This window comes from Callorhinus ursinus, unplaced genomic scaffold (assembly GCF_003265705.2).
Source record: "Callorhinus ursinus isolate GAN/ISIS: 27379988/994484 unplaced genomic scaffold, GSC_fseal_2.0 scaffold33, whole genome shotgun sequence".
Classification (NCBI taxonomy): domain Eukaryota; kingdom Metazoa; phylum Chordata; class Mammalia; order Carnivora; family Otariidae; genus Callorhinus; species Callorhinus ursinus.
In genome coordinates, this window is record NW_027397095.1 from 4,794,874 (window position 1) to 4,821,675 (window position 26,802).

The window sequence follows — 26,802 nt, forward strand, 5'->3', positions numbered from 1 at the left end:
AAGCCACAGGTAACAGCAGTCCCCGGCAACAAAGAAGACACAATGCAAAACCCAGAGGCAGGCTTCGTTGCCATGCTGTTTTAAGCATCTAGCAGGATGTGAGCCCAGGTGGCTAACGGCAGGGCTGACCAAAGAAAGCTCCCTCCCTCCCCTCCGCCCTGCCCCCAACAGCGGGCTCAGTGAACTTGGAAGGGGCTGGGAAGTACCCTAAGGGATTTCACATGGGGCCAAAGGGCAAAATAGCTGGACTGCCGGCCCATTCTGGCCCTGCCATGTCCCAACCGAACACTGTGTGTTCTTGGAGAGGTACCCCCGGTCTGGAGCTCAGTTTTCCTATCTGTAAAATGGGGAAAGCAGAGTCACACAAGTTAAACCAGCCCACATAGGTTCAAGCCCATCTGAAGATGCTGGAGGATTTGACAGCATTGTCACTGTAGCTGCATTTTGGAGAGTTAAAAGGGCTACCCACGCGCTGGGAAGTCTGGGATGGTGATTGGACACTGCTGCTAAGGTTGTTCCCAACTTTGGGTAGGGTCATATTCCAGAATGCTCCCCACATTCCCTCTTCCTCCACGGCCAGATTCCTATGGTTGAACTCCCTGTCCTGTCCATTGGTTTGGAACCCACCCAGGGTTTAGAGGTGATGAGCTCACATGGCGGGCAGGCTGGCGTACGTGCCCCTTTCTGGCTGGCCCTCCTGGTTGCAGAAGCCTCGGCCACCTTCCCTTCCTCTCCCTCCACAGGCTCAGCAGGGAACCTAGAGGCAGCCCTTGTTCCTTCAGCCTGTGGGTTGCAGCCAGGAGGGCATTGTAGGGCCAGGGGCAGGTTGCGGTGGTCAGAAGCGGCTTCGAGGGTGTGGAAAGACCAAGTCAGGAGCCCGAGGGGATGGGAAGAGCTCTGACTACATCCAGCAGGTGGCGATAGGGTGGGGCTCTCCCGGGCAGGGGGGGGAGGGGGCATGGCGCTCCCGGGGGTAGGGTACCGCCTCATATCGGTCGGGGGGGGGGGGGCAGTGGTAGGAGGCTCTGCCAGCTAACAGGTTGGGCCTACTGGGCTCACAGGAGGAAAGGGACTAGCTGGTTAGAGGTTGCGAGCCCAGGGTGCGGTGTACAGGCCCAGAGGGGGCCAGCCTGGGGCCAAGAAGCCCTGTGTCCCTGGGGCTTAGTCCTGGAGAAGGAAGGTGAGGGCAATGGTCTCTGGGCAATGGGCTGGCAGGGGCTCTGGGGGTGCAGATGGTGCAGGATGAGGGGAGCTGAGCGCAAGGGTTGGCCGGGGAGTCTGAGCGTCTAGACACTCCAGCCGAGGACGGTAAGAGAGGAGACTGCCAACAGAGAGGCCAAGGAGGCCGTGTGCGGCGCCCTTGCGGGCAGAGGCTCGGTGTGCTCCCACAGCCACTTGAACTCCTCCAGCAGCTGGCGCTGCGACAGCTCCGGGCCCACCTTCTCTCGGATGGTCTGGTGATAGTGGTTCAGGTGCTGGAGCTGCCAAGGGAAGGAGGGGTTGAGGGCCTCCCCCGGCCAAACTGCCGCAAGGTGAGGTCTTGGTGCCAGCCAGTCCCCGGTGATGGTACTCTGGCTGCCCACCCTGGCACAGGGGCCCACAGGTACCCCACAGATACCCACAGCTCCCCGGCCATCATCAGGCCACAGGCATATGCCCTGGGGGCTTTTCAGAGGCAGCTCACCTCAGTGGCCGTTTAGTGTCACAGCGACACTTTCGTGGGGTGCGTGGGGGACGGGAGCGGAATGAAAGTTGGGCAAGCATCATTATCCCCATTTTACAGAAGAAGGGACTGAGGCTTATATTAGGACTTGAGGTGGCAGAGTCCAGAGACTCAGACTCCCCAGGAGTTCACTACCTGGGGTTGGGCAGGTTGGTCTGACCAGAGAGTTCTAGAAGCTTTGCAGTCTCTGGTGAGGTCAGGGAGGGATGCCTTGGTGTGTGCCTACAAGCCAACAGCGTGGACCGTCCCGGGGGAGCGGAAGTGGCAGAGGGTCTTGGGGTAGGGGGAGCAGAGGCGAGAAAGGCCCAGGGTTGGGAAGAAGGCAGTCAGTGGTTCACGGGCCGAAAGATGGACGGTGCTGAGGGTCACTTACGTGCTCTGGAGACAGCAGGCTGACATCAATGAGGTTCCGGTCATAGGGCACCAAGGACACCACTTCAAAGGTCAGGTAGGACCCTGGGTACTGGAATGCCACAGGAAAGGCGGGAAAGCAGGAGAATGAGTGAGGAGAAGGGGCCTGGCTGAAGGGAGGGAGGCAGTGCTCCACTCAGAAGCCACGGGCACAGGGAACTGGCCCTTGTCAAGGCCGAGACTCAAGGTAGGCTGAATGTCCTACAGTCCCCTGGTCCACCCCCACACCCCGGTCTGCCACTCAGCACCTCACCTTTGGTGCTTATTAGGTCTGTATTTCTCAAAGTGTGTGCATCTACAGCACCACGGGGGCCTTGTTAAATATGTAGATTCCCGGGGCCACCCTCCAGACCACTGGAGTGAGAACTTTTAGCACAGGGCTGGGAACACACATTTTAATATTTTTAAGATAAGTTATTAGGTTTTTATATCTATCTATCTATCATCTATCTAATCTATATCTTTATATGTCTCTATCAAATCTCTTTGTATCTCTCGATTGACCTACCCATAGAAATAAGTATAAAGAAGACAAAATAGTCCATAGTTCCTGTTTCCCAGGGATCCCTTGCATGGGTGTGCTTAGAAAATTCAAACTACAAAAAGATACACAATAAAAGTGGAAAGTCTCCTCCCTGCCCAGGTTCCTTCCTGAAAACATTTAAGACATATACAGTAATTAATCCACTAATTAATTATTCTAATCCACACAAAATGGATCCTACCACATGCTTTTCTGCACCCCTCTCCACCCTGTTAATAGTAAATGTAGGAGAGCGCTGCATATTAGCACAAGGATATCTACCTCACTCTTTTTTAAGGGCTGTGTAATGGTCCATAGTATGCATGATGATTTATTTAATCAGTGGGATACGTAGGCTGTTTCCCCACTTCTTTTTTTACTATGACTATTGATGTTACAATACACATCAATGTATAAAACATCTTGGTGACCTTTTGGGACTAGATCCAGAAGGCACATATCTGGCAGAGGGATTGCTGAGACAAAAGGTATAGGCATTTTATTTTATGTTATTTTTATTTTATTTTATAAAGATTTTATTTATTTGAGAGAGTGTGTGAGTGAGAGAGAGAGAGAAGGAGCAAGGGGAGGGGCAGAGGGAGAAGGAGAAGCAGACTCCCCACTGAGCAGGGAGCCCAGATGTGGGGCTTGTGGCTCGATCCCCAGACTCCAGGATCATGACCTGAGCGGAAGGCAGATGCTTAACCAACTGAGCCACCCAGGCGCTCCAAGGCATTTTAAATAGATATTTTGATAGCTATTGTCAAACTGCCCTCTAGAAAGATCGTATCAATTTGTGCTTCCTCCAACGGTGTGTGAGAGGGCCCATTTCCTCATAGCTTCACCAGTACTGGGTATCATTAAAATCTCTCATTGTTTGCCAATCAGATCGGCGAAACACAGTAATCTATTGTTTTGATTTGTGTTTCTTTAAGAATAAAGTTGAGCATCTTTGCATGCTTCTGGATCATTTGTGTTGATCTTAGAGAGTTGCCTCTTCATGTCCTTTGCCTGTTTTTTTCTGTTTTCCCTATTTTTGTCATATTGATTTGTAAAAAGCTCATGGGGCAAAAGAAGGAAATGCGTGCTTTCCCTAGTGTATGTGCTCTATTTGTCATACATCTTTTGACTTTGTTTATGGTATTGTTTCCATATAGACAGGTTTTTTTTTTAAGATTTTACTTGTTTGAAAGAGAGAGAGCGAGAGAGAGAGAGAGAGAGAGAGAGAGAGAGAGAGAGCACAAGAGCATGAGCAGGGGGAGGGGCAGGGGAGAAACAGACTCCCCGCTGAGCAGGGAGCCTGAGGCTGGGCTTGATCCCAGGACCCTGGGACCATGACCTGAGCTGAAGGCAGACACTTAACTGACTGAGCCACCCAGGCATCCCTCCATATAGACAGTTTTACATTTAATTTATCAATCTTTTTCTTCACGGCTTCTGGGTCTTGCATAGAAAGGCCCATTTCCATCCTGGGATTATAAATGAATTTATATAGATTTTCTTCCAAATCTTTTATGGTTTTACCTTTAAATCTTGATCCATTCAGAATTTTACTTTGAAGTAACAGTAAGGTTCTTCACTTTAATAGCCCCCCAAATGATTAGCCATTTGCCCCCCATTTATTAAATCTCTCTTATCTTTACTCTTTTGAAATACCAGCTTTATTATAAATTAAATTCCCATTTTGTTTATAGAAATTAGAGGGGCACCTGGGTGGCTCAGTCGGTTAAGCATTGGACTCTTGATTTGGGCTCAGGTCATGATCTCAGGGTTGTGAGATTGAGCCCCATGTCAGGTTCCACCCACAGCATGGAGCCTGCTTAAGATTCTCTCTCTCTCTCCCCCTCTGCCCCACCCCCCCAAGAAAATAATAAATTAGAGGGTATATTTCTGGATTAGCTGTTCTATTCCACTGTTACATCTATCTCTCCCATTTCTGGTGCCATACTGTTTCATTACAGTAGCTTCATCGTATGTGCTAATATCTGAAAAGGCTAGTTTCCCTTATTGCTCTTCTTTTCCAGAATTTTCCTAGCTACCTAGCTATTTTTGCCTGTTTATTTCTACAAACTTTACTATCATTTTGTGAAGTTACAAAAGCAACCAGTTAGCACTGAAATTGAGGTTGTCTTGAATTTATAGATAAATTTCCAGAGAAATGACATCTCCATAATATTGAGGCTTCTTTGCAGAGAGCACCATTTACTTAAATCTTTTTTATGTCCCTCAGTAGAGATTTTCTCCATATAAGTCTTTTTAAGTTTTTAGGTAGGTATTTTATCCTGTTGGTTGCTATTATAGGGAATCTTCGTATCTAGTAAGCTCCCCTGGTGATTATTATGGGCATCGAAGACCAGTGATTTAGAGCAGGGATACTGATTCATTTGGTCTAGAGTGGGACCTGGGCATTGGCATTAAAACCAAAAAGCTCTTCTGATGATGCTGATACTCTAATGTGCAAACAGGCTCGAGAAACTCTGAGTTATGGAATTTTTCTGGAGCAGAGGAAAATTCCAAATCAATTCATGTCTGCCTATTAAACGCCCTTCTCCTTGGACCTTCCTTTTTTTTAATTTTTATTTTTTTTAAAGATTTTATTTATTTATTTGACAGAGAGAGACACAGTGAGAGAAGGAACACAAGCAGGGAGAGTGGGAGAGGGAGAAGCAGGCTTCCCACCGAGCAAGGAGCCCAACACGGGGCTCGATCCTAGGACCCCGGGATCATGACCTGAGCCGAAGGCAGACGCCCAATGACTGAGCCACCCAGGCGCCCTCCTTGGACCTTCCTTATACCCCATACAGCCCAAAGTCACTGTCATGCTGTCTACAGTTCTCGCCTGTCCCAGCAGCACTTTACCTTGGTCTTTGCTTCTACCACAAGGGCCACATCTTCAAGACGTATCCCGAATTCTCCATCCTGATAGTAACCAGGTTCTAGGAGACACAGAGATGCTGGTGGTATTAAGGAGGAGGAGGACCCAAGGCCATGTTTCCTGTACCAATCGAGGAGTGGCTGGAGGCCCAGCTGCCTGGCTGCCCCAGGCTCAGGCAGACCCACCACTGACCATGGGGGAGGCCAGGCCTTGTGGCCCAGCAGGGAAGACATAAAGGCTCACTTGGATCCTGGAGGCACTCCCATCTCCTGGTGTACTACTATCCTGTTACCCCAGCGTTTGACTGGAGACTCCAGAATTTGGATGTACAGCCAGGAACCAACTCCCAAGGGCAAAATGAAGGTTTGAGCTGAAGGGTTTTAGGATTAGGGTGGGACAATGCATTTGGGGCTGGGAGTGCTGGAGCCCAGGGGGCCTGTGCCTGGCATGCTCCCTAGACTGCAGTCCCAGGCTGGTCTTAGGGTGGGGAGGGGGGTAGAAGAGTCCAAGAGCCATACCGATGGAAGTGAACATGCCCTTGGCCATGGGGATGTTGCCAGACTGGAATCCAACTGGCCCTGGAAAAGGAGATGTAGGCATGGTGTCAACTCTCCCGTACTCACCAGCTTGGAAACTAGCAGGCTCTGGGGAGGGGCAGGTAACTGGGGGAACCCTGGGGCATCTCTAGCAGCACTTGTCCACCACATCATTGTCTACCTGGGGCTGGTATGGAGACCAGATTGGCTCTGCTTTTTATTACTCTGATGTCTATGCCAGCCAACCGCTAGGCCTTGACCTGCCACTCCTCTCTGAGGCCCTCCCCGATGCCAAGCAGGCAGCAGGAAGGGCCAATTGCTACCATTTCTCACTTACCTTGTGGAGCATCACCTCCCACCAGCTGGGTAACCCTGGGTGGGTCACTGCATCTCTGCGGGTCTTAGTCATTTCCATACCTGTGAAATGCTCTACCTCCTTCATAAGAGGGGGGACCCCAGGGAAGTGTAGAAGAGACACCTACACTCGTGCACACACAGGAAGTTGCCAATGCCATGGCCTGTCCCATGACCATAATTGAGCCCAACATCCCACAAGGCTCTGCGGGCAAAGATCTCCATCATTCGCCCTGGAAGAGAGATGGGCCTAATCAGTCGGCTGGACCCCAGACTGTCTGCTTTGCCCCTTCCTGCTCTCTTATCCCTGCGCCAACTACCAAGATGGTACGTGTGGAGAGTCGCTCCTGAGAGGCAGGTCAGCATGCGCTTTTTCCAGCACATCCTATGTCGTACCTACATTACCCGCACTGATGGCCCTACTGTAGTTTCTCCCCATCTATCAAGATATCTGCTTCCCCCAGAAATCCTCCCATGACTGCTATAACCCACAGTGACCTCCCCCTCCCCAATGAGCTATAGTATTAGATTAAGAGGCAGGCGGCCTGGGTTCAAGGCTTGGCTCTCCCAGTGACCCCTCTGTGTGACCTTGGACAAGTTGCTTTCACTCCCTGGGCTGCTTTTTCTCATCTATATGATGGATGGGATGATGATACAATCCCTGCCCCACTAGCCTCCCAGGGTGGCTGTCTGGGTCCAGTGAAATCAGGGCCTGAGTCTCTGGGTCCAGCCTGGTTTCTAAAACCCACCTGATGTATTAGCAGGAAAGATGAGTCTGGATAGATCGATATTTCCTATCAACACGCGGGTATATGCCTCCTGATGGGAAGAGGGAGAGGTAACGTGTTGCGTAAGAGGAGGATCTTGGGAGTTTCCAGCTCCCAGGCGTACAGGGGGGCTGTGCTGGGGGGAAGGTGCATGGTCATGTGTAGTCATCCAGGTTCTGGAAAATGGTCAGAGGCAGCTGAGGGGTACCTGTTGAAAGCTGGAGCTTGTTCCATGTGGTTCTCTTTGGCTGGTCCACAAGGGATGCTTATATATGGTGGTGGGCTGAGGCTTGACAGTAGGGAGTTGGGAGGCAAACTCCCTGAGCTAGAATCCTGACTTGGCCACTCACAAACTCTGAGACCTTGGGCAGGCAACTTTAACCGCTCTGTGCCTCAGTTTCCTCATTTGTAATGGAATGCTCACAGTACCAGCTCATAAGGCTGTTGGGAGAAGTAGGTAGACTCACGCACATAAGGTGCTTCAAACAGAGTAAATGTTCAAATAGAGGTCAGTGCCCTTATTACTGTTATGATCATCCTTCAGTTTTCTTAAGGCCTTATGTTTGGGTTGGGGCCTCATAATCTTGCAGGTCAGCCTTGCTTGCTTGGGCTGGTTCACCTTGTGGATAAAGGGAGGGAGGTGGGTTGACAGCGACCTCTTCACTCCTTGTGGCAATGTGGTCAGTCCCTTTCATCACACACACACACACACACACACACACACACACACGCTTGTCATCTTGGGCAGGACAGCCTGGGGACTCAACCCACTAAATTGTGAGCTCCTCGAGGCCTAGCCAGCTTTTGTTTTTTCTCTCTTTTCGGCACCACGTCCGAGCCACAGTCTGCTTGCTGAATGCACGAAGGCGGCGCCCTGCTCCTCACCCACCCAGAAGCCGCCGGTGCACACAGAGGATGTCCCAGCCTCTGCGCCAGGTGGACCAGCCCTCGCTGCTTTCTGAAAACCTCCAGCACCTTTCCACCTCCACATCTGAGCCTGCCTGTGCTGTTTCTCTCTGCCCGGAATGCCTGTTTCCCTCCTTCCTGCTGCACACAGGGGGCTAGGTACGCAGACAGCAGCAAGTAAGTATTTGTTCACTGATTTACTGAAATGAGATGATGCAGAGCTTCAGCTGAGGCCCTGTTGGAGGCCTGAAATATCTCTGGGGAAGTAGCCAGGAGCATTGGGTTTTCTGGTTCTAACTTGCTGTGTGACCCTGGGCAAACTACTTAACCTCTCTGGGCCTCAGTTTTAGCCTCTGTAAAATGAAAGGCTCTTGCTGGAGTGATTGCTTGGATGTCCCTTGGGTAAAGGTGGGTAGGGGAATTCTGGGTCCAATGCTTACCTTTTGGAAGGCAGAGGGGGTACCCCAGTGGACTGTTCTGGTGATGTCTGTGGTTCCATCCCTGTGGGCAAGGAAAATCAACATATACAGCTCTGCTGAATACTTGGGGGTTGGGATTGTGGCTGTGTGCTTCCCGTGTGCTTTCCACTGGGGTTCGAGTGGTAGGGGGGGGGTGGGGGTGGGTGGGTTAGGGGTAAAGGAAGAACACAGATGCTATCATCAAGTTCCCATCTTCAGCATCTGTGCATAAAGGGACTCTGCAAAGCTATTAAGTTCAAAATCGCTATATTGTCTGACAATCCTGATCCCCCACATGCATACTCCACCCCCATACCACTTATTTTGGCAGTTTTATAAATCTGAGTTTCTTGGGTCAGCCTGGCTTTCAAAGCAAAGTTTCTTCCAGGCTTTCAGGGAGGCAGGAGGGAGGGGAACGTCCCATTTTTACCAGTGGAGAAACTGAGGTTCAGAGAGATCATCACACTCTTACACATTCACATAGAACACTTTTGCAGCTCCCTGGGAAGGGCAGCAGAAGAGGCCACATTATCCTCATTTCCCAGATGAGGCAATTGAGGCCATGAGCCATCTCCCTTTCTGAGCCTCAGTGAAGCCAGGCCTGGAGCAAACAATGACTCTCTCCACAGTCCTCTCCTTGTAAACATGGATCTGACCCAAGAACTTGCTCAGAGTCCTAGGGAACTGAAGCCAGAAGCCAAAAAGTCTGACTCCCAACCACCAGCGGCAGCTGTGCCCCCAGATGGCCCCTGTGGCCACCACCGGGGAGGGGGAGGGGAGAAATGGTCCCAGGGCCCTGGGGATTCCTCCCTGGGAACAGGTCACAGGGCGTGGCAGACTTCTTCAAGAAGGACAGAAGAGGAAGTGAGGTGACCATTTCCCCGGCCTCACCCTGCTCAGAGCGTGCCCCAATCCAGCAACGCCCCACAAATCCACTTCCTCTTTGCACATTGGCCATCTCAAGTACACAGTACACACAATGCCAAACTGGGGATGAGCAAAGGCTGCTAGGCTAAGCTCTCGCGTTAGCCCCCAGAGCTGCGCTTGGAACAAGTGAAGAGCCGTTGTCATTAGCACATTTACCATTTCCACGGGATAGAGAAGGGGAGCCGGTTTGAAACGACTCCTTGCTCCTCCATCAGTTCAGCACACCCCTTCCTCCCCCCACCAGTCCCACCCAAGCTTTCCACAGTCCACTTGCTTCCTAGATGAGAAGGGGAAAAAGAAAATCTACTGGCTCATCTCGTCTCAACTTCTGTGTGAATGGTTGGTCACACATTTGGAAAAGTTGGGGTTAGCCTATTCTGCATGGCTGTCCTGTCTAGGTGTTCAGATTGTGCACTGTACAAGGGTAGCACAGGTACTTCGTGGTTATATAGGAATGCCAATGAGAGCACACAGGTGGACACATAGATTGTGGGGTCTTGGAGCAGGGGGAGAGGGCCCTCCTACATAACCCGACATGGTCATGCACATACTCAGGCCTATCTACTCACAGACGCACGTCCGTGCGGCTAGGTGTGCCCTCTTCTGGCTGGGCTCCAGGCATCCCCTGAGACTGCTTGCTGCTCTCAGAGGCCTGATCTTGCCCTCCCCCACCCCAAGCCAACGTGGTCACCTGGTCTGTGCGGTGCAGGGAGAATGCCTGCTGCTGGTGGTGTGGGGACCATGTCTGGGGTGCACGTGAGTAGGTGAGAATGTGCGTGTGGTGCCTGTGGGGCCAGGCAGGGCTGCTAAGCATGGCCACTTGGACTGTGTCATGATATGCGGGCTCCAAGAACATTTTACTTGAGCAAGGAGAGGTGTTTCCTGATTCACACAGAGCTGCTGCATGGGCAGCCCCACCGTTTTGGCTTCTGTGTGTTTCCCACCGCGCAGGGGTCCCCGGGTGTGCAAATGGGAGTGATGCTCAGGCTCATTCCACCAGGGCTCTCCGTTCTCAGACAGAGGATTCACACCCAGGAAGGGGGAGCTGCGGCCGAATCTTGGGAAGCCCCGGATGTCTGAGCTGAGGTAGTCGGCCAGGGCAGGGTGGGGAATACATACCAGTATTGCCCTCCAGAATCCAGCAGGTACATCTCATCTGAAGACAGCTTCCGGTGCTGCTCCTTGGTCGGACTAAGGAAGGGGAGAGCCACTGAGAAGGGGGCAGCCTAAGCCTGCACTGTGCAGGGTGGGGTGCCCTGAGTGGAAGCAGGGGAACCCCTCATCCCTTAATTCCCCAAGGGTCCTAGGGGAGTACTCGGTTGATGCTGCAAATGTACTCAGTGCACAACTGTTGGTCTTGTACCTCACCGAGCAAGGCTCCCAGGAAGGGGAGAAAGGAAGGAGCCCAGAATGCGGGAGTCTAGAGAGCCTCAGAGAGCATCCAGGGCTGCCATCTCCCCCTACATACGGAGACGCAGGCCTGCAGAGGCTCAGGGGCTTGTAGGAGGCTGTGTGGTAAAGCTGGGAAGGAGCTGGGCCTCGACCCAGATGCTCAGTCCAGTGCTCTCTCTCTAACTTTCTGTGGCCCCTGAGAGCAGAGGGCCCTGAGAAGCCAAGACACAGGAAGGGGAGGGGGGGGTCCTCGAGGGTGGGGCTGGAGAACAAGAGTTGGTAGGGCCAAGGAGTTCCTCCCCTGCTACTCTCTAGGAGGCAGAAGGGGCTGGGCCAAGGCAGCTGCAGGCTTGGGAGACTCTAGGGGAGGGAATTCTGGGATAGGCCAGGCTGGCCCATGGAGGGCATCTGATCTCCTCCTGCTATGCCCGTGCCAGGCTGAGGCATTCTGGTCAGCTTGGGTCCCCAAATTCCATCAGGCAGGCCTGCAGGTGTTTGTTTTCTATGGACCCAAACATCTGGTTAGCCCACCTCTGGGCCCACCTCTGGGCCCACCTCTGTTGGCTCAGGCTAAGTAAACAGGCCTTTTTCCCTGTGTATTCGAGAGCTTTAAGAATTAGCTAATATAAATAACTCACAGGAAGCCAAGGAAAACCAACAGCAGCCCTGCCTCCCTTCCAGATCCCTCAGCCCTGTGTGCTCCCCTTCTCAGCCTTTTGTGGTAGAAAACTGCTTGGGCCTTTTCATTCCAAGAAGACTCCTGATCCCTGACTGAGCTCCACTGCCCACCAGTAGCCCCCACAGTACTGAAGGCCTCAGACCTTAAATGTGGACTTGGGTCCCCAAGCATTCCCTCCTTCACATCCCCCTACCCCCCTGCACATACCCCAGGATCCCGCCCCACAGGGCCCTAGAAAATTCCTTCTCCTGAAGTACCTGTAGTGGGCCAAGGCAGCGTTCAGGCCACTAGCAGAGATGGTTTCGAAACTAGGTCCCGAGGAGAATGCTTCCTCTCTAGAAAGTACAAGGCAGGAATGGTCAACAGACGGGCACAGAAGCTAGGCTGGGCCCAGGATATCGAACCAGGGCAAATGAAGGTCATGGCTGCCTCTACCTCAGCCAGACTCCATTTGGCGCTCCCAGCCCCACCTCCCGGTGCCATCTTCCCAGGCTCCAGTCTGTCGGTGACGGAGCATTCAAGGTCAGAGAAGGAGGGACTGTAGACACCAATTATCTCCCTCCACCTCCATTTCTCAGATGGGGAAGCCAAGGCCCATTGTCCCACAGCAAGTTCGTGGTAAAGCCAGAGTAAAGAAACCTAGCTCCTCGTGTCTGAAAGCTTCCCCAGCCCCAGAGCAGCATCCTGTGCCTCAAACCTACACTATGCTTATGGCCTGGGTCAAGCGTGCCCTCTGGGAACGTCGCTCCGCAACTTGATATTTTCAAGTGGTCCAGGAGCCCCACCCGGCCTGACCCAGCCTCCGCGTAACCCCCCCCCCCCCCCCCGGGACCCCGGGGAGAGAGGGTCTGTGCCTGAAGCAGACACTAGGGGGCACTGATGAGTCGTGGCCCTTCTAGTTGTCCCGCTTTCAGCAGGGGGCTGGGGACTGTCGCGCGGAACACGCCCTGCCCAGCTCCCTGACTACCCAAGGACCTGTTACTCCTTGTTCCAGAGAGCTCCCCCCCGCCCCGCCCCGCAATACAAGGAGGTGGTTCTTCACCCGCGGAACTGGTCCAGCAGCTCTGCCCCTGAGAACTCATCCACCGTGCCCTTGGGGACGTTCTTCTCCAGCCAGACCAAGTAGCGGATCACAGCCACGGCGTCCCGTACCTGGAGCGGGCAAGCAGAGCAGAGGGGCGGGCTGACGAGTGCTCAGAGTGCTCGCAGCCCGGGCTCCGGGATCAGGAGGATCAGCTGGCTGCCCCAGGAGCTGAGCTCCACACACTTGAGGGTGTGCTGACTGTTGGATGATGTTAAGGGGTTCTCGGGCAAGTTTATATATGATCATAGTGTGGTTAGGTTTTGAAAAGAGTTCTTAGCTTTCAGAGATACTTACTGAAGTGCTATCTTTTAGAGATGCTAAAGTGTCGACAGAAGAAACTGTCTGATACCTGGGATTTGCTTTAAAACCATCCAGCGACAGAGGCTGGGCTTGTAGGCAAGGAATGTGGCCTTACGTGGGCAAACCGGCCGCAAGCCGCAAAGCGGTGAAGCCGAGTGAGGGGGCGGGCGATCATTAGGCTGGCTTCTCTACTTTCGTATATGTTTAAACTTTTCTATAAGAAAAAGTTTTGTAAAGTGAGGCGATTTCTTCTCGTTTCAACAGGAATATCCAAAAGAGCAAGCCATCCTCTTGCCAGGGTGTGAAAATCAGGACAGCAAACAACTTACTTAACACTTGGAATGTGCCAGGCAGTGATCAAAGCAATATATATATATATATATATAAAATTCAATATAATTATACTTATGTAAGTATATAATTCTGTTTATATGTATATAATTATATATTTATAAACTCATTATATACTTATATAAGTACATATTTCTATTTATATGTATATAGCTATTATATGTATTAAAATATTAATGTTACTTCTATATTTTATAGATATTATATATTATATAACATATATGTTTATTTATCAATTTAATCCTCACCACAACCCTATGCTGTAGATTCCTGTTACAATACTCATTTCGCAGATGAAGTAACTGAGGCCCAGGGAGGTGAAGCAACTTGCCCAAAGCCACCCAGCTGGGAGGTGGGTAGAGGAGCTGGAATTTGAATTCAGACACTCTAGCTTCGGGGCCCAGGCTCTAGACCACGGTACCAGGCTGGGAATAAGGGGGTGAAGCCCAGGTGGGTGCTCAGGAGTCTGGTGTCCACTTCTCTGTTTCATGGAGCTTCTTTGGGTTCCTTGGCAGGGTCTCCTTTCTAACTCATCAGACCAGGAGTTCCCAACAGGCTAGGCTGCCTGCCTGTGACTTACATGGCTGGCCCTGAGGAGGGCCTGCTCCTTGCTGTTTTTCATTGCCTTCGTCACCATCACCGGGGAGTAGGTGTCTCCTATGAGCTTCTCCTGTCATGGGCAGAGAGGAGGAGGTCGGGGAGCATCTCCAGGGCACAGTGGGGTTTGAAAAGGATTGGCCAGAAGGTCCAGCTAAGGCGAGGTTTAACATTCCCTATAGTGGCAATGACCTTTCCTTCCTGTGCTTTCTGGCTGCCTAGGTCTCTCCCTGTCTTTTGTGTCCAGCTGAATCTTACCTCCTTCCCCCCCTCCCTGCCCCTGGATCCCAGCAGCACTCGGGGATGGATCAGAGCCTAGCCCCTGCCACTCAGTGGGCTATTCTAACAACGTGAGTTTCCTGCACATATCATATCATAACAGATAACATTTATGGAGCTCCTGCTGTGTGCCAGGCACCGGGCTTCACATGCACTATCTCTTCTAATCTCTTCAGAGCAACTCCTCTGAGGTCAGGGCTCTTACTGCCATTTTGCAGGTAAGGAAACAGAGGTCCGGACTAGCTAAGTCACTTGTCCAAGGTCATGACGCAGTCAGTTCAGGGCAGAACCAGGACTCAGTTTCAGGTTTGGCGACCTCAGAGCCTCTGCCCTACCAGGCTGTACTCCCTGTGGTCTCCTTGACAACCTCTGAGCTCTCTGTGGGTAGATATCTGCTTCCTCTTTTTCCATCTCTTCCCAGGGAGGCCGAGAAGGGGACTGACCAACTGCCTGAATGGCTGAGGGGCTGTGGCCCCACTTTAGGTTGAGACTTACCAGGGCCGGAGTGGGCGGGGGGGGGGGGGTGCCTGGCCCGGGGGGGGGGGCTGGCAAACCTACCGTAGGTATCACTTCGTAGAGCCCGTATGTAGTATAGCTGGTCCCAATCCAGATCTTCACGTCTCCAGAGGCGTAGGTCTGGACATTGCCACGGACCTGGCTGTAATCTTCGAGTTGCACACACATGGAGCCCGTGCAGCTGGAGTTCAGGTACTTCCGGGTCTCAGAGTCAAGGCAACTCTTGTTTACAAATAACCTGGGTGGGGAGGGAAGACCAGGAGGGGGTCCTGAGGGTCTCTCAGGACAGCGCAAAGGACAAGGATCCCTTCGTTCCTGGAGGTCAGAGGAACCCCCCCAAGGAGCCAAGCAGACCAGATTTGGAGTGGGTGGGAACAGAGTGTCAAGGGGTCAGGAAAAGCCGACAGGAAGCTTCCCTGCTTGGGGGCAGGCGGCAGGCCGGCAGGCTCCTGGGAGGGCTGCATGTTAGGGCAGGGTAAGTGGTGGGGCAGATGAGGGACGGAAGTTGGGGGAAGTCCTGGAGAGCAAGCCGAGGAAAAGCCGTACCTGATAGAGGAGTCCGTGAGCAGTGTGTAGGAATAGAAGAAGGGGTTATAAGGGATGTCACTGCCGCGGAGGTTGAAGAGCCCTGGGGAAGAGAATTGATGGGCACGTTTTGAGGCTGATCTACCCGAGGCAAGTCCATGTCCCACCTTTGCCCCACCGTTTGCTCTGGCCCCCCAAAGATTCCCAGCAGTAAGCCTGCACATCTGCCTCTGAATGTTTCTCAGGTATTTTTTGGGGGGGGGGGAGGTCTTTGAGGCGCTGATGAGAGTTTACAGACTCTTCCTCCCAGAAAAACGAAGATACCCAGCCAGCAGTCAGCGTAGTTTCAGTGGGTTCCCAGCAAATCTGAAGCCCAGAGCTGGGGTCAGGTAAGAAGCCCTGAGCCACACTGGGACAGAATCAGGCGGCAATGGGTGCTAAAGCTGGGGGTATGAATGCCCCGGGCTGGTGGCCAGGCTGATGGCAGGTGTCAGCTGGGCCCCTTCCCCTTCATGAGACAGCTTTTGCCGCTGTGGTCAGCCCATTGCTCTGACGGCCTGTGGGCTGGCTCCAGCTTGCTCCGGGCCACCTGGTTTTCTTATTCAGCAGACGTGATCTCCTGTCCCCTAGCTTTCTGAGTTCCCACAGGCCATGGCCACGGAGTGAAGCCTGGGTATATGGTGACTGGGGGCGGAGTCCTGGGCTGCAGGGCCCAGGAGGCATGGGGGTTGGGGGTACCCAGGTGCCCACCCCGTGTCCACAAGTCCATACTCACAGGCCGTCTCATCGAGTGCCGACAGAAGGACAGCAGTTGGGCCCTTGCGATGCTTCTGCATCTGGCTGCGGATGCCAGCTACCTTCTCCTGCCAGGGGCTCCCTAGAAGCAAAGGAGCCCAAAGAAAGCATAAGCGACGTGCTTTCCCTTTGGCACGCTGTTCCTGAGAGGGCTTCCTTAGGGCAACCATTTTCCATGTCTTTCAAAGCAACAGAAACATTCCTCCCAACAAACTCTCACTTGTGTAGCTGTTAAGGACATGGACTCTCTGGACCGACTGTCTGCGTTCCAGTTCTGGCCCTGCCATTACTAGCTGTGCGACCTTGGACAAATTACTTAACCTCTCTGTGTCTTATTTTGCATGCCTGTAAAATGAGGATAGATCGTCATATGATAGTATCTAGTCAATAGGGTTGTTATGGGGATCAAATGAATTAATATTTGTAATGCACACAGAACAGTGTCTTGGTGTATGGTAAGCCCGGTGTAAATTTCTGATCAATAAATAAGCATGCAGAACAGAGGTCAAGAGAGCAGCCTTAGTTGAAGGGTGAAGGGATCAGGCTAGGTCATGTTCAAGCCTCTTTTCTGAAATAACCTGGTGCCTAATTAGCCACGGGTCCTTGAACATTGTTTTAATCCCTCTTTGACCCATTTTATAGATATTAAGACTTTGGGAAGGAAAAGTGACTCGTCTAGGTTTTCCTAGCTAGCAAGGGGTAGAGCTGAGATTTCCACACGCGTCTGTTTGACTACATGGCCCACCCTCTTAGTCTGTATGGACTCTGGACTCTCTTGCTAACACAGTCAGTCCCCAGACTTGTCCTGAAACTCTGTGTCACAGAACTGCCCTTTCTAGGATGCTTGTACCCTGGTTCTAGTTTTCATCTTTTATTCCTATTCTCTGCATTGCAGATGAAGAGTCTGCCCCTAGGCAGGGCTCAGAATTTGCTGGCAGAAGGTCATAAACATTAAGGGTCCCAGTTGGGCTCAGAGATCAGGCATAAGTAAGTTAACGCCATTTAAAAAAGCTTTAAGCAAACAGGTAAAAACTACTCAACCAGAGCCGGAGCTTTGGGTATGATACCTTTTAAGGATTATTTTATTTTATTGTGGTAAAATACACATACCGTAAAATTTTATCATTTTAGCCATTTTAAAGTGGCTAAAATTCATTCAGTGGCTTTAAGAACATTCACACGATTGTGCAACCACCATCACTATCTAATTCCAGAACATTTTTATCATCCAGAAAGGAAACCTTGTAGCCAGAAGCAGTCACTCCCCATTCCCCTCCCCGTTCAGCCCCTGGAAACCACTCATCAGCTTTCCGTCTCTACAGATTTGCCTCTACTGGATATTTCATACAAATGGAATCATACGCTATGGGGGCTTCTCTGGATTCTTTTGCTTAGAATCCTGTTATCAAGTTTCATGAATCTGCGACAACAAACGAAAGCTCATTTAAATTGCCTGATGCATACAGGTATCTCTGAATAATTAACTTTTCACAGTCTCTTTGCCCTTTGCCCCCTTTAAAGCCTATCAGTTGCTGGAGAGAAAGTCTGGCCTGTCTCCGTAAGCTTATAGACTCAAGAACTCTTATACTTGGGCTTCCAGGCCCAATTCCGGCTCTGGATGGCTTTTCCTTGAAGACTAGCAGCCTATGAAGGCTCAGCATTCCATCACTTGTGGGCAGTGACAAATCCCATATGAATTCTCCCTCAGTCCCTGGAAGGCTTCCCCCCTCTATCCCCTCCTCTTTCCGACATAACTTCACCCTTCGTTATCTGAAAGGGATGAGTTTTATTTATGATTACACAGTCTTGGATAGCAAGTTTCTTTAAAAACTTTTTCAAGATGCAGAATGATTCTGCAAGTTCTATCAGAACGGATAAAGAAAATTGGGCACAATTTTAGCATGTTTCATCATCCTTGCTTTTTTGAAATTTCCCTCCTGCTTTCTGGACTCCTTTTCAAACAAGAAATGTGCACGGGCTTGCGTGCAGAAAGGGGCCCTCGGATTGCCCAATACTCCTAGGAATCCACGTCCGTTGGCTCTTTCAGAATTCCTGGGGAGGTAGGGGGTGGTGGTGGCCAGGATGGTGATTCATCATCAGGAGCCTGGTCCTGGTCAGGATTTTAGTTACTACTTACCAGAATCATAGAGCATGCTGTTCTTTTATGACGTATTTAGATGGTATCAACGACGTCAAGATGAAGATTATCGATGTTAGAATTTGGGGGGGGGTCAGTTAACTTTCCTTTGTGGTCTGGCTAAAACCTGAACCCTAATTTGTGCCATGGATTGACCCTGAGCTTAGTTGTATACTTCCTTTGTCAGCCGGCCCACCTGACCCCTAATCATCTTACTACAGGAGGGCCGGAAGTCAAGGTTTGAATGAATCAATAGAAACCGGTCTCCACTACCAGAGAAGCAACTCGTACCATGTTTTTTTATTTTTTCTCTTCAAAGGGATAGGGTTTTTGTTTTTTTGTTTTTTTTTTTTTTAATCTTGCTCCGACTCCCTTGTTTCTTCCCTTCCTTGCATTTTCTAAATATGGTCTGAGGACCTTTCGATTCAGACTCTTTGAGATGAGCGGGCCCAGATGTCTGCTTTTTAAATAAGCATCCCAGGCAATTCGGGTGCACAGGAAGGTTGGAGAGCCACTGCTTGGGTAATTCCCAGGACAACATTTTCAGCCAAGGAGCAGCAGTGAGGACCCATGTTGCTTCAAGCTGGGAGGAAGGAGCTTAGGCAAGCACCTGTGAATGCGTCCTGCAGGGCATAAATGGGCTGGCTTGGAACCAGAGGCTTCTCTGACCCCCACGCCAGGTCCACAAGGTTGGCTGTGATGGACACCAGTTGTATGTTAGAGTTTTTGAGGGCCATGTCATAACTCTCCCAGGAACCTGCAGAGACAGGAAGCCGTCACTCGTCCCCTGCCTGTTTACACCTCAGGAAAAACTGTGACTCTGGCAAAATTAGTCCTTGTCTGCTCTGCCTCCCACTCCACTCCTGCCACCTCAGCAGCCTAGAGCAGGCCCAAGCAGGCTGGTCCTCCTGGGGTGTGACCTCCCAGCCACCTCTCACTGCCTGGGGCCCACCCCAACACTGCCCACAGCCAACTGGCTAGGCTTATCTTTTCAAGTGCCAATGGCCGTTCGGCCCTCTTCTCAGGACTATCCATTTTAACTGAGCATCCATGCCACGGCCCAAAGGAATGGTGATGTTCACGTCATCAGAAAGGCTGGCAAATAAGCCAGTTCTGAAGGGGGAGCCTTTAGGTACATATTCATGAAGACTCCACCCGTGGGGGCAGGCTGGCCATCTGGCTGGGACCTCAGAGCTCAGGGAGCTATATTCCTAGAGTGGGGAGGGGATCATGCTCCTTTGCTCAGAAACCCACTGAACTCCTTTGGCCTTCCAAGCTGCCTTCCAGAAGAGGGCTCCCAAATGATTCCAGTGCCATAATTGGTAGAGCTCCAGAGTACAGAGGGTGGTTCTGGGCTCAAGAACATCCTGGCCTATTGTCTGCTAGATCTTAACGATTCCCCAAGTCTTCTAGGTTGGGTCTCTGTACTCATGACTTAAAAAAAAAAAAATCTGCATTCATTCTTTTAAATGTATTTTCATTTCACAATCCATGAATAAATTTTTGTTGCAAAATATTCGGCAACTACAACTTCAGACACTCTATCTTTAGAGTCAACCTGTCCCTCCTTCTACCAAGGTATGCTTCTTTACATCCCAGAGGGGCTGAGTCACCCTTGTTGGTGTGGACAAATGCAGGAATGAGGGAAGAACATACCAATGGAGAAGAGAAAGGGGTCGAAGCCCACACTCCCTCCGGCAGGAACCTCAGTGAGGAGCCAGGTGGTGATGGAAGTTATGTCAACTGAGAGGAAGACAGGAAAGAACGTAGAGTCACCTCCAGAGCCAGCCCCAGGCCTTCCAGTCAGATTTCTGTCTATGACAGTCCTACCATATCTGTCCTCCTTGAGGTTAGCCTCAAAGATTAGGGATGGCTTCAGATTTCCAGAGTCTCCCATAGAAGCCCATCATGGCTTTGCATGCATCCCCTTACCTGTGCCTTCTTGAACCTAGTCCAGGTTTCAGAGTTTGGGGGACATGCGACCCTTTTACCTTCTTTATGTAGCTCCCAGTTGCAGTCCATCTGCCGCTCAGCCTGGGTCCAGTAACGACTGTCGGTCCAGAGACCTGCCTTCCCCATGGTCACCACTGCAGTTCCTGGGGCAGAACAGAGAAACTTGGAGGTGAGGATGAAGGTGAGGAAGGTAGTAATGCATGGGCAATACGGGGCTGGCTCTGAGAATGTCACAAGGGGCCTCTGGAAAGAACTTCTCTCCTCCGTTGCAAAGAAGTGAGGCAGGAGACATTAAGGGGAACCCTGGGGGAAGCCAGCCTGGGCATCTCTGCTTTGTGTTGAGGGCCTCTCCTAAGGAGGGAAGAGTGGGGTCCACTTCTGGCAGTCCCAAAGAGTCAATGCTGCAGGTAGGTGCTCTCAGGAAAGATGGTGTGGTAGCTAACATCAAGACTCAGTGGCTGATAGGGCCACTAAACCAGGGGCTTAGCTCAAGACAGGCAGAGGAGCCAAAGACAGGCAGAGGAGCCAGGGATTTTGGCAAGGATGGGTAAGGCAAGGGAGCGTGAAGCCCAGGGGAAGAATGTTTAAGGATCAGCAAGGGAAGCTTGGATTTCATTCAAGGGGCTGGGATCAGGCTGGAAGGACCCTTCAGAAACTGGGACCCCATAAGGGGCCTCTGTGTTTGCGTCTCATTTGGCTACGTGAGGTGTCCCCAAGTGAGCCACGTGTGAAGGAATCAGTGGGCCCCTAGTGGCTGGATGTGGACATAGCATCTGTTCCAGAAATGGCACCCAGGGTGCGCTAAGCTAGGCCTGGCTGCTGCAGGGACAGTAAGTGCAGGAACAAAGCTGGGAGGGCCGTCTGCCTTGTGCAGAAGTGTGACTGGTGGGCTATGATGTGTGCCCTGGCAACCCTTTTCAGAGTGGTGGAGGGCAGGCAGAGCCTCTGGACACTAGGTCCTGGCGTCCTGGCTTCTGAGAACTGGCCGTATCAGAGCCTCTGTGACCACGTCTGGGTCTACCAACAGAAGGAAGAAGGGCTGGGTAATGGCTCTCACCTGCAGACCCTGTAAAGCCCGTAATCCACGCACGCCTCTTGTCGCGATTGCCGATGTACTCACTCTAGGAAATCAATAACACCATCGTTAGCTGTTTCCATGGTGTTAGACCCCCCCACACACACCCCATGGAAGACTCCCCCAACCACATCCCAGTTCTTTCTGTCTGGTCGAATCCAAGCCCAGGCACGCTGGGCACCTCTTCCAGGAAGTCCTCTGTCACTCCTCCAGACCTCAGATCTCCCCCTTCCTTTGGACAGCTGTATTTCTCGGAGTCTAAATCCCATAGTCCAGCACTGGGCAGAACAGCCAAAGAATCTCATCTCCCTGGCCAGAATGCAAATTCTGCGCAGTCTGAGATCATGTCTTCTGGTTCTTCTGGGTTCTCCCCTCCAGCTGTCCCGCCCCTCCCCAGTACAGAACACTGGGTACATCATCAAGAACTTCTGCAGAGGGCTTCACACATTATTGTATTTTGATCATCATCCTTCAAGAGAGATCTCAATATTTCCAGGCCGAAGAGGAAACTGACAATGCCTTCTCTTCCAAACAGGCTAGTACTGGGAAGGTGGATGGGATGGAGGTGGGACCAGTGGTGGGGAAAGGATGGGTTGGGTGCGCAGGGGCGCTGCTTGGGGGAAGGCAGTTCTTACTCAGACAATCTTGTTTCCTGTCTGCTCCCCTCCCCCAACCTACACCTCAAACTCTTGTAGTCCGGGCCTCTGGATCATTCCAATGCTCCATCCATCAGGTTATGGGAAGGTTAGAATTCCTCCAGTCCAATTCCTAGCCCACACTCTAACCTCCTAGGGCCAGAGTACCCTAAACATTCATTCTGGATCTGCCATCTAAGAATTGATCAAAATCGATTCTGAACTTGTTGGCAGTTTCACTGCCCGAAGTCAAGGAGATTTGGCAGTGTCTTCTCTCCTGTGTAAAGGAATACATTCTCTCAGCTGCCTTAAAACTCCCATGTCCAAGACCCCTCCTTCCTTCCCTTCGCCTTTTGAATCCTTTCTCTGCCTTCATCTTCTGAGACTTGATGGCCTCTGGTTTGTGACCTGTTCTCATTGGTGGTCGACCCAGGATAGCAGAGGGCAAGGGTGCGGGAGGAGCTGTCCCTCACCATGTGGGCATCTGTTTCGGGGATGATGTAGGCAGAAAGATTCTGGATGCGCATCTGCTGGCGGAGGGCTGTGAGCTGTGCCGTGGTATTGACCGCAGTAACTGGAAGGTACTGACAGGTGACAGGAAGACACAAAGACACACACACAGACACACACTGCTTAGAGAGAATCATGCCCGGGCCCCAGCGTGCGGAGGGGCTGCCACCTTCTCCTTAGGCAGGTGTTGGGGGTAGGTAGGCTGGGCCAGCCTGGAGAGGAACGGGGCGGCAGCTGATGTTACGGGTTAGTCTAGATTAAGGGGCCTGGGCTGAGCCGGAGATGGAGGTGTTGAAGAACTTGGAGAGGAACTCCTTGTGACAAAAATGGGACCTGAGTCTGGGGTGGGGGGCATGGCTGAGAACTGTGGGAAGCCGAGCCCTGGCACTGGGCCCCGCTAGAGGGACGGTCTTTCTCGGGATACCTTGGAGGCAGAGGTGCCAATCTGGCAAATCAAAATACAGGATATCCATCCAGTCACATTTGAATTTCAGATAAGCAACATACAATGTTTTAGAATAAGTATGTCCCATGTGCTATTTGGGGCATACTTAAACTAAAACACATATTCATTATTTGAAATTCAGATGTAAGTGGGCGTCCTGTATTTCATCTGGTAATCCTACGTTGGGGACTTTTTCGAGTTTCCACTCACTGGTCCCAAATGGCAGAGGGGAGTGAATGAGTACCCCCAGCAGTTTGGGACATTATCCAGAAAGATCCCCCTCTAAGCCAGACATTTCTTTAAAGGCTGGTTTATCTTTAAAATGAAAAATGTGTGGGGCGCCTGGGTGGCTCAGTCCTTCAGCGTCTGCCTTCGGCTCAGGTCATGATCCCAGGGTCCTGGGATCGAGTCCCACTTCGGGCTCCCTGCTCTGCGGGAAGACTGCTTCTCCCTCTCCCACTCCCCCTGCTTGTGTTCCCTCTCTCGCTGTGTCTCTCTGTCAAATAAAGAAATAAAATCTTTTAAAAAAATTAAAAAATTATTTTTTAAAATTTATTTTAAAAAAAATTTTATTTTAATTTTTTCCATTTTTAAAAATGTTTAAATTTTTTAAAAAATAATTTAAAAAATTTTTTAAAAAGTGTGGGTTTTTTTGTTTTACCTTCTGCTCAATGACATAGCCATGTTTGTTTTTATATAAAAACCTACCCACCTGCCTGCCCCAGTGGTCTCATAAAGTTGACGCTGCAAGCAGATGTACCCCATTGGGCCTGAGGCTTAGGGGACTGCTGGCAGCCCACCAGCTTTCACCTCCGGCCTGCCCCGGCCCGAGGAAGCTCTTTCGCCCTAATCTGGTTATGGAAAGAATCTTCTGATCTCCAGGTAGGAAGCTGCTGACCTTTCAGCTCCAATATGCCTGGCCTTCTCCCCAGTCACACCCTAGGCCTCGCTCTCCTCCTTTCCGCCGGCTTTTCTAGTTCTGTCTTCCTCCCTCCTCCCTTCTGTGCCGCCCTCTGCGCTGTTCCTTTAGAACTTTTGTTTTCTTTCCTCCCATCCTCCTGCTTGCCTCTGCCTAGCCTCCGCGGAAGGCTAGCTAGGGGCCTCCACCCTCCACCCTCCTTCCCGCCCCCCCCCCCCCCCCCCGCCACAGTGGGGCGGCCCAGGCCAGGACGGAAGTAGATATCCTGCTGTGGGAGAGGTGGGTGGGCAGGAGGGTGGAATGGGGGATGTCAGACACCTGAGAATGTGCTGCTCGCCCTGAGGGATGTTAATCAGAAACAGGGGCCCCAGAGTCCGGAAGTGAGGAGAAAGGCTGGTAGAGGGAAAGGCCTGCAACTGAGCCTATGGGGGATGGGAGGAGATGGGAGCTGAGGGGCGGGGCCGGGGCGGGGCCGGGGCGGGGCCTTACCGGAGGGCTGAGGGAACAGTTTCTCACATCCTCTCCTCTCAGGTCAACTTGTTTTGGGTGGCCCCAGGCACCCAAAGCTAGAAACCGGGGGAAAAAATTCAGGGTCACTTGGAGACCGGTTAGCTTCTAGAGAGCACATGGACTTGGTCTCCTAAAGCGCACTCCCCGTCCCCACCGGGTCTCCATCCTTTTAAACAAGCAGTGCTGTCCAACTCGAGGATAAAAATAATCACATTTCATAGGAAATTAGGCGGAATGGGTTGGCACCCTGGGTCACAATCAAAGAAACCTGTTTCATCGACAAGTGATTGCCACTTTTGCAGGGGTTTTAGTGCTCATTAAATCAATTTTTCCCTTCTAATCTAATCGGGTCTTTTCGGGGTTTACCGAACTGTTGTGTGTAAATTAAATTGTTGTAATCACATTTTCTTTGAAATGCTCTAGAGGATCTTGCTAAATAATCACCCCACCTTCATTTTACCCTTCTATAAATCTAATTTTATATATATTGGGTTTACTTAAATTCAAGGCCCACTTGTGCCATTTATTACAATCCAAATCTCTGGCTCTCATTCCAGGCCCATTTTAAATACATAAAACAGTTGATCCCAGTCTGACACCGTCGCCTGGTGGAGAAAGGTAGGTTAGCATTTAAAGATCTTTTACTATGTGCCAGAGCTCAGTAATTTATCTATAGTATCTTATTCTATACTTGCAACAAGCCCATGAGGTGGGTATTACCGTCTGTTTTCTATAGAGGAGGAGGCTAAAGCTCAGATAGGTTTGGTAACTCGTCCAAGTTTTACCGCAGTGAGTCAGTGGTAAAGCCGGGATTCGAACCCCAGTCATCTGAGTACAAAAAGTCAACCCTTCCATGGAAAGGACAGAGTATATGAAGACTTAGTTTCCAATTTGGGCTCTGCCCCAAATTCGGTGTGATCCAAGGAGAGTCACCCAGTATTCACTGGCAAACATTTCCTGCGTACCTACTGTGTGTCAGACACTGGGCTAAGTCCTACAGGCTCGGGGCCTTCCAGCCCCGAAAGTCCTGTGGTCTCTGCTAGTCCTTCCCTCCAGCCCCCGGATCTCCTCAGAGCGTAATGGGGGCCTGGGTATGGGGAGACACTGTACTTTTACTTTCTGAGTGGGTTGAGCTACGGATAGGAGGGTGGCTGGCATCTAACACCATAAATACCCTGCCCGGCTGTCTTGGTCTCATAAACTCAGCGGGGAGATGAGATCCCATACTGTTGATCTAAGAAAATGATCCCGTTTCTGTAGGAAGAGATCGTTGGCAAAATGGTGATGCTGAGATGCCAACACGAGAAGCAAGATTCCGTCAACCTGTGTCCCTCGGGACACCCAGATTGCTGTTCTCTGAGGCCGGCGCTGGGGCTCCCAAGGGCAGGCTGTGCAGCTGAATCTCTCTGTGCTCCCTGACACAGGGCCTGGCACTGGGGAGGTGCTCAGGAATTGGGTGCTGACTGACTGAGCCGGGTCCTGCTGACGGAGTGGGAAGGGAAGGGAGGCCTCCCTGAGGCTGGGGGTGGCGTGGGTGTGGAGGGCACTGAGCTGGGCATCTCGTTGTGACCAAAGAGGAAAACAGGGCACCAGAGGAGTGACAAAGACCGAACGTTAGTTGCCTAACTAGTTTAGTTTAGTTGCCTTGGAGCCTCTTTACTTGGATTTGACTTGGTCCATGTCCATCTTGTCCTTGCTGGGCCTGCTTCACCCAGTCCTCAATAAGAATCTTGCTAAGCCAGTTTGGAGACAATCCCCCACCCTTAATATCTGATCACCTTTGCTATCTGATCAAATTCCTCATCCTTCACCCTTTGTATCTCTTCACCCTGGCCTGCCTCCAGCAAGAATCCTATTAAGTTGACTTAGCGAGAACCCCCCCCACCCCTGATGTCTCCTCTTAGTAAGTAATTTTCCATTCACTGTCCCCCTCCCTCTGTTCGTTGGCTGTAAGTCCTCAGCCATCTTTGCTGTGTTCAGAGTTGAGCCCGATCTTTCTCCCCTATTGCAGTGCCCTTATTGCAATAGTTCTGAATAAAGTCTTCCTTACTCTTAACAAGTGCCAGAACCATCTTTTCTTTAACAGGTGGGAATGGAAAGGTGCCAAGCCCGACTTGACCTGAGTCTGGAGGACCCCAAGGACTGGCCCCGGGGCTCCTCTTTCTCAAGACAGAGAGGAGGACCAAGAGAGAAAGAGACAACCTGGGCCCCAGCCCTTCCTCCAACCCTTTCTGAGCCCAGAGGGGAGAGGCCAGAGCTGCTCTCCAGCTGGACCTGCCCTCCCGGCGTGGGAGGGAGGGACCAGGATGCACATACCACAGAGGAGGACAAGCCAGGGGCAGCAGCCCCAGCGAGCCCAGGCCATGGGGTCTCCAGATGCTGGTGCTGGGTGGATGGAGGGATGGGGGGGAAGGGGCAGGGCTGTTTCCCTGGCCTCTTCCTCCAGGCCTTCCCAGGACAGGAGCAGCCAGGGGGCTGGGGCTGGCGATGGGGAGGAGGCGTCCGGCCAGGGGATGGAGAGTCCCACTCTGGTCTCCTGTATCTGAGGACTCCAGGGAGTCGGGCCTCGGGAGTCCGGGTGGGTGGGGAAGCTCGCGCTCTCCGAGCCCGCCCCGTGCGG

General features: G+C 51.6%; 1 protein-coding gene and 1 long non-coding RNA gene across 2 annotated transcripts; one reads left to right on the forward strand and one right to left on the reverse strand.

The window, feature by feature from the left end:
• XPNPEP2 (X-prolyl aminopeptidase 2) lies at positions 1–26,802 on the reverse strand. Its single transcript, XM_073879164.1, has 21 exons — positions 26,499–26,802; positions 24,162–24,238; positions 22,272–22,382; positions 21,146–21,209; positions 20,127–20,231; positions 19,792–19,878; positions 18,746–18,892; positions 15,979–16,080; positions 15,225–15,306; positions 14,721–14,916; positions 13,867–13,956; positions 12,594–12,703; positions 11,809–11,886; positions 10,600–10,671; positions 8,536–8,596; positions 7,172–7,241; positions 6,551–6,655; positions 6,051–6,110; positions 5,517–5,593; positions 2,097–2,186; positions 1–1,481 (listed from the first exon to the last, which is right to left on the reverse strand). The coding sequence occupies exons 1-21, from the start codon at positions 26,545–26,547 to the stop codon at positions 1,287–1,289; spliced, it is 2,028 nt and encodes a 675-aa protein (XP_073735265.1). The 5' UTR covers positions 26,548–26,802; the 3' UTR covers positions 1–1,286.
• Positions 5,561–25,689, forward strand: LOC141370371 (uncharacterized). The gene is made up of 3 exons (XR_012374361.1): positions 5,561–8,272; positions 24,740–24,800; positions 25,443–25,689. It is a non-coding gene; the product is annotated as an uncharacterized lncRNA (long non-coding RNA).

Bases quoted from the DNA above. Each gene is read 5' to 3' on its own strand.
- XPNPEP2 (XM_073879164.1), bottom strand. From the start codon at position 26,547: ATGGCCTGGGCTCGCTGGGGCTGCTGCCCCTGGCTTGTCCTCCTCTGT. The intron at 20,232-21,145 runs GTGAGAGCCATT...GTTCTGCCCCAG, and splicing joins GGGCTTTACAGGGTCTGCAG to GAACTGCAGTGGTGACCATG. The intron at 7,242-8,535 runs GTAAGCATTGGA...TCTTCCCATCAG, and splicing joins CCCCCTCTGCCTTCCAAAAG to GAGGCATATACCCGCGTGTT.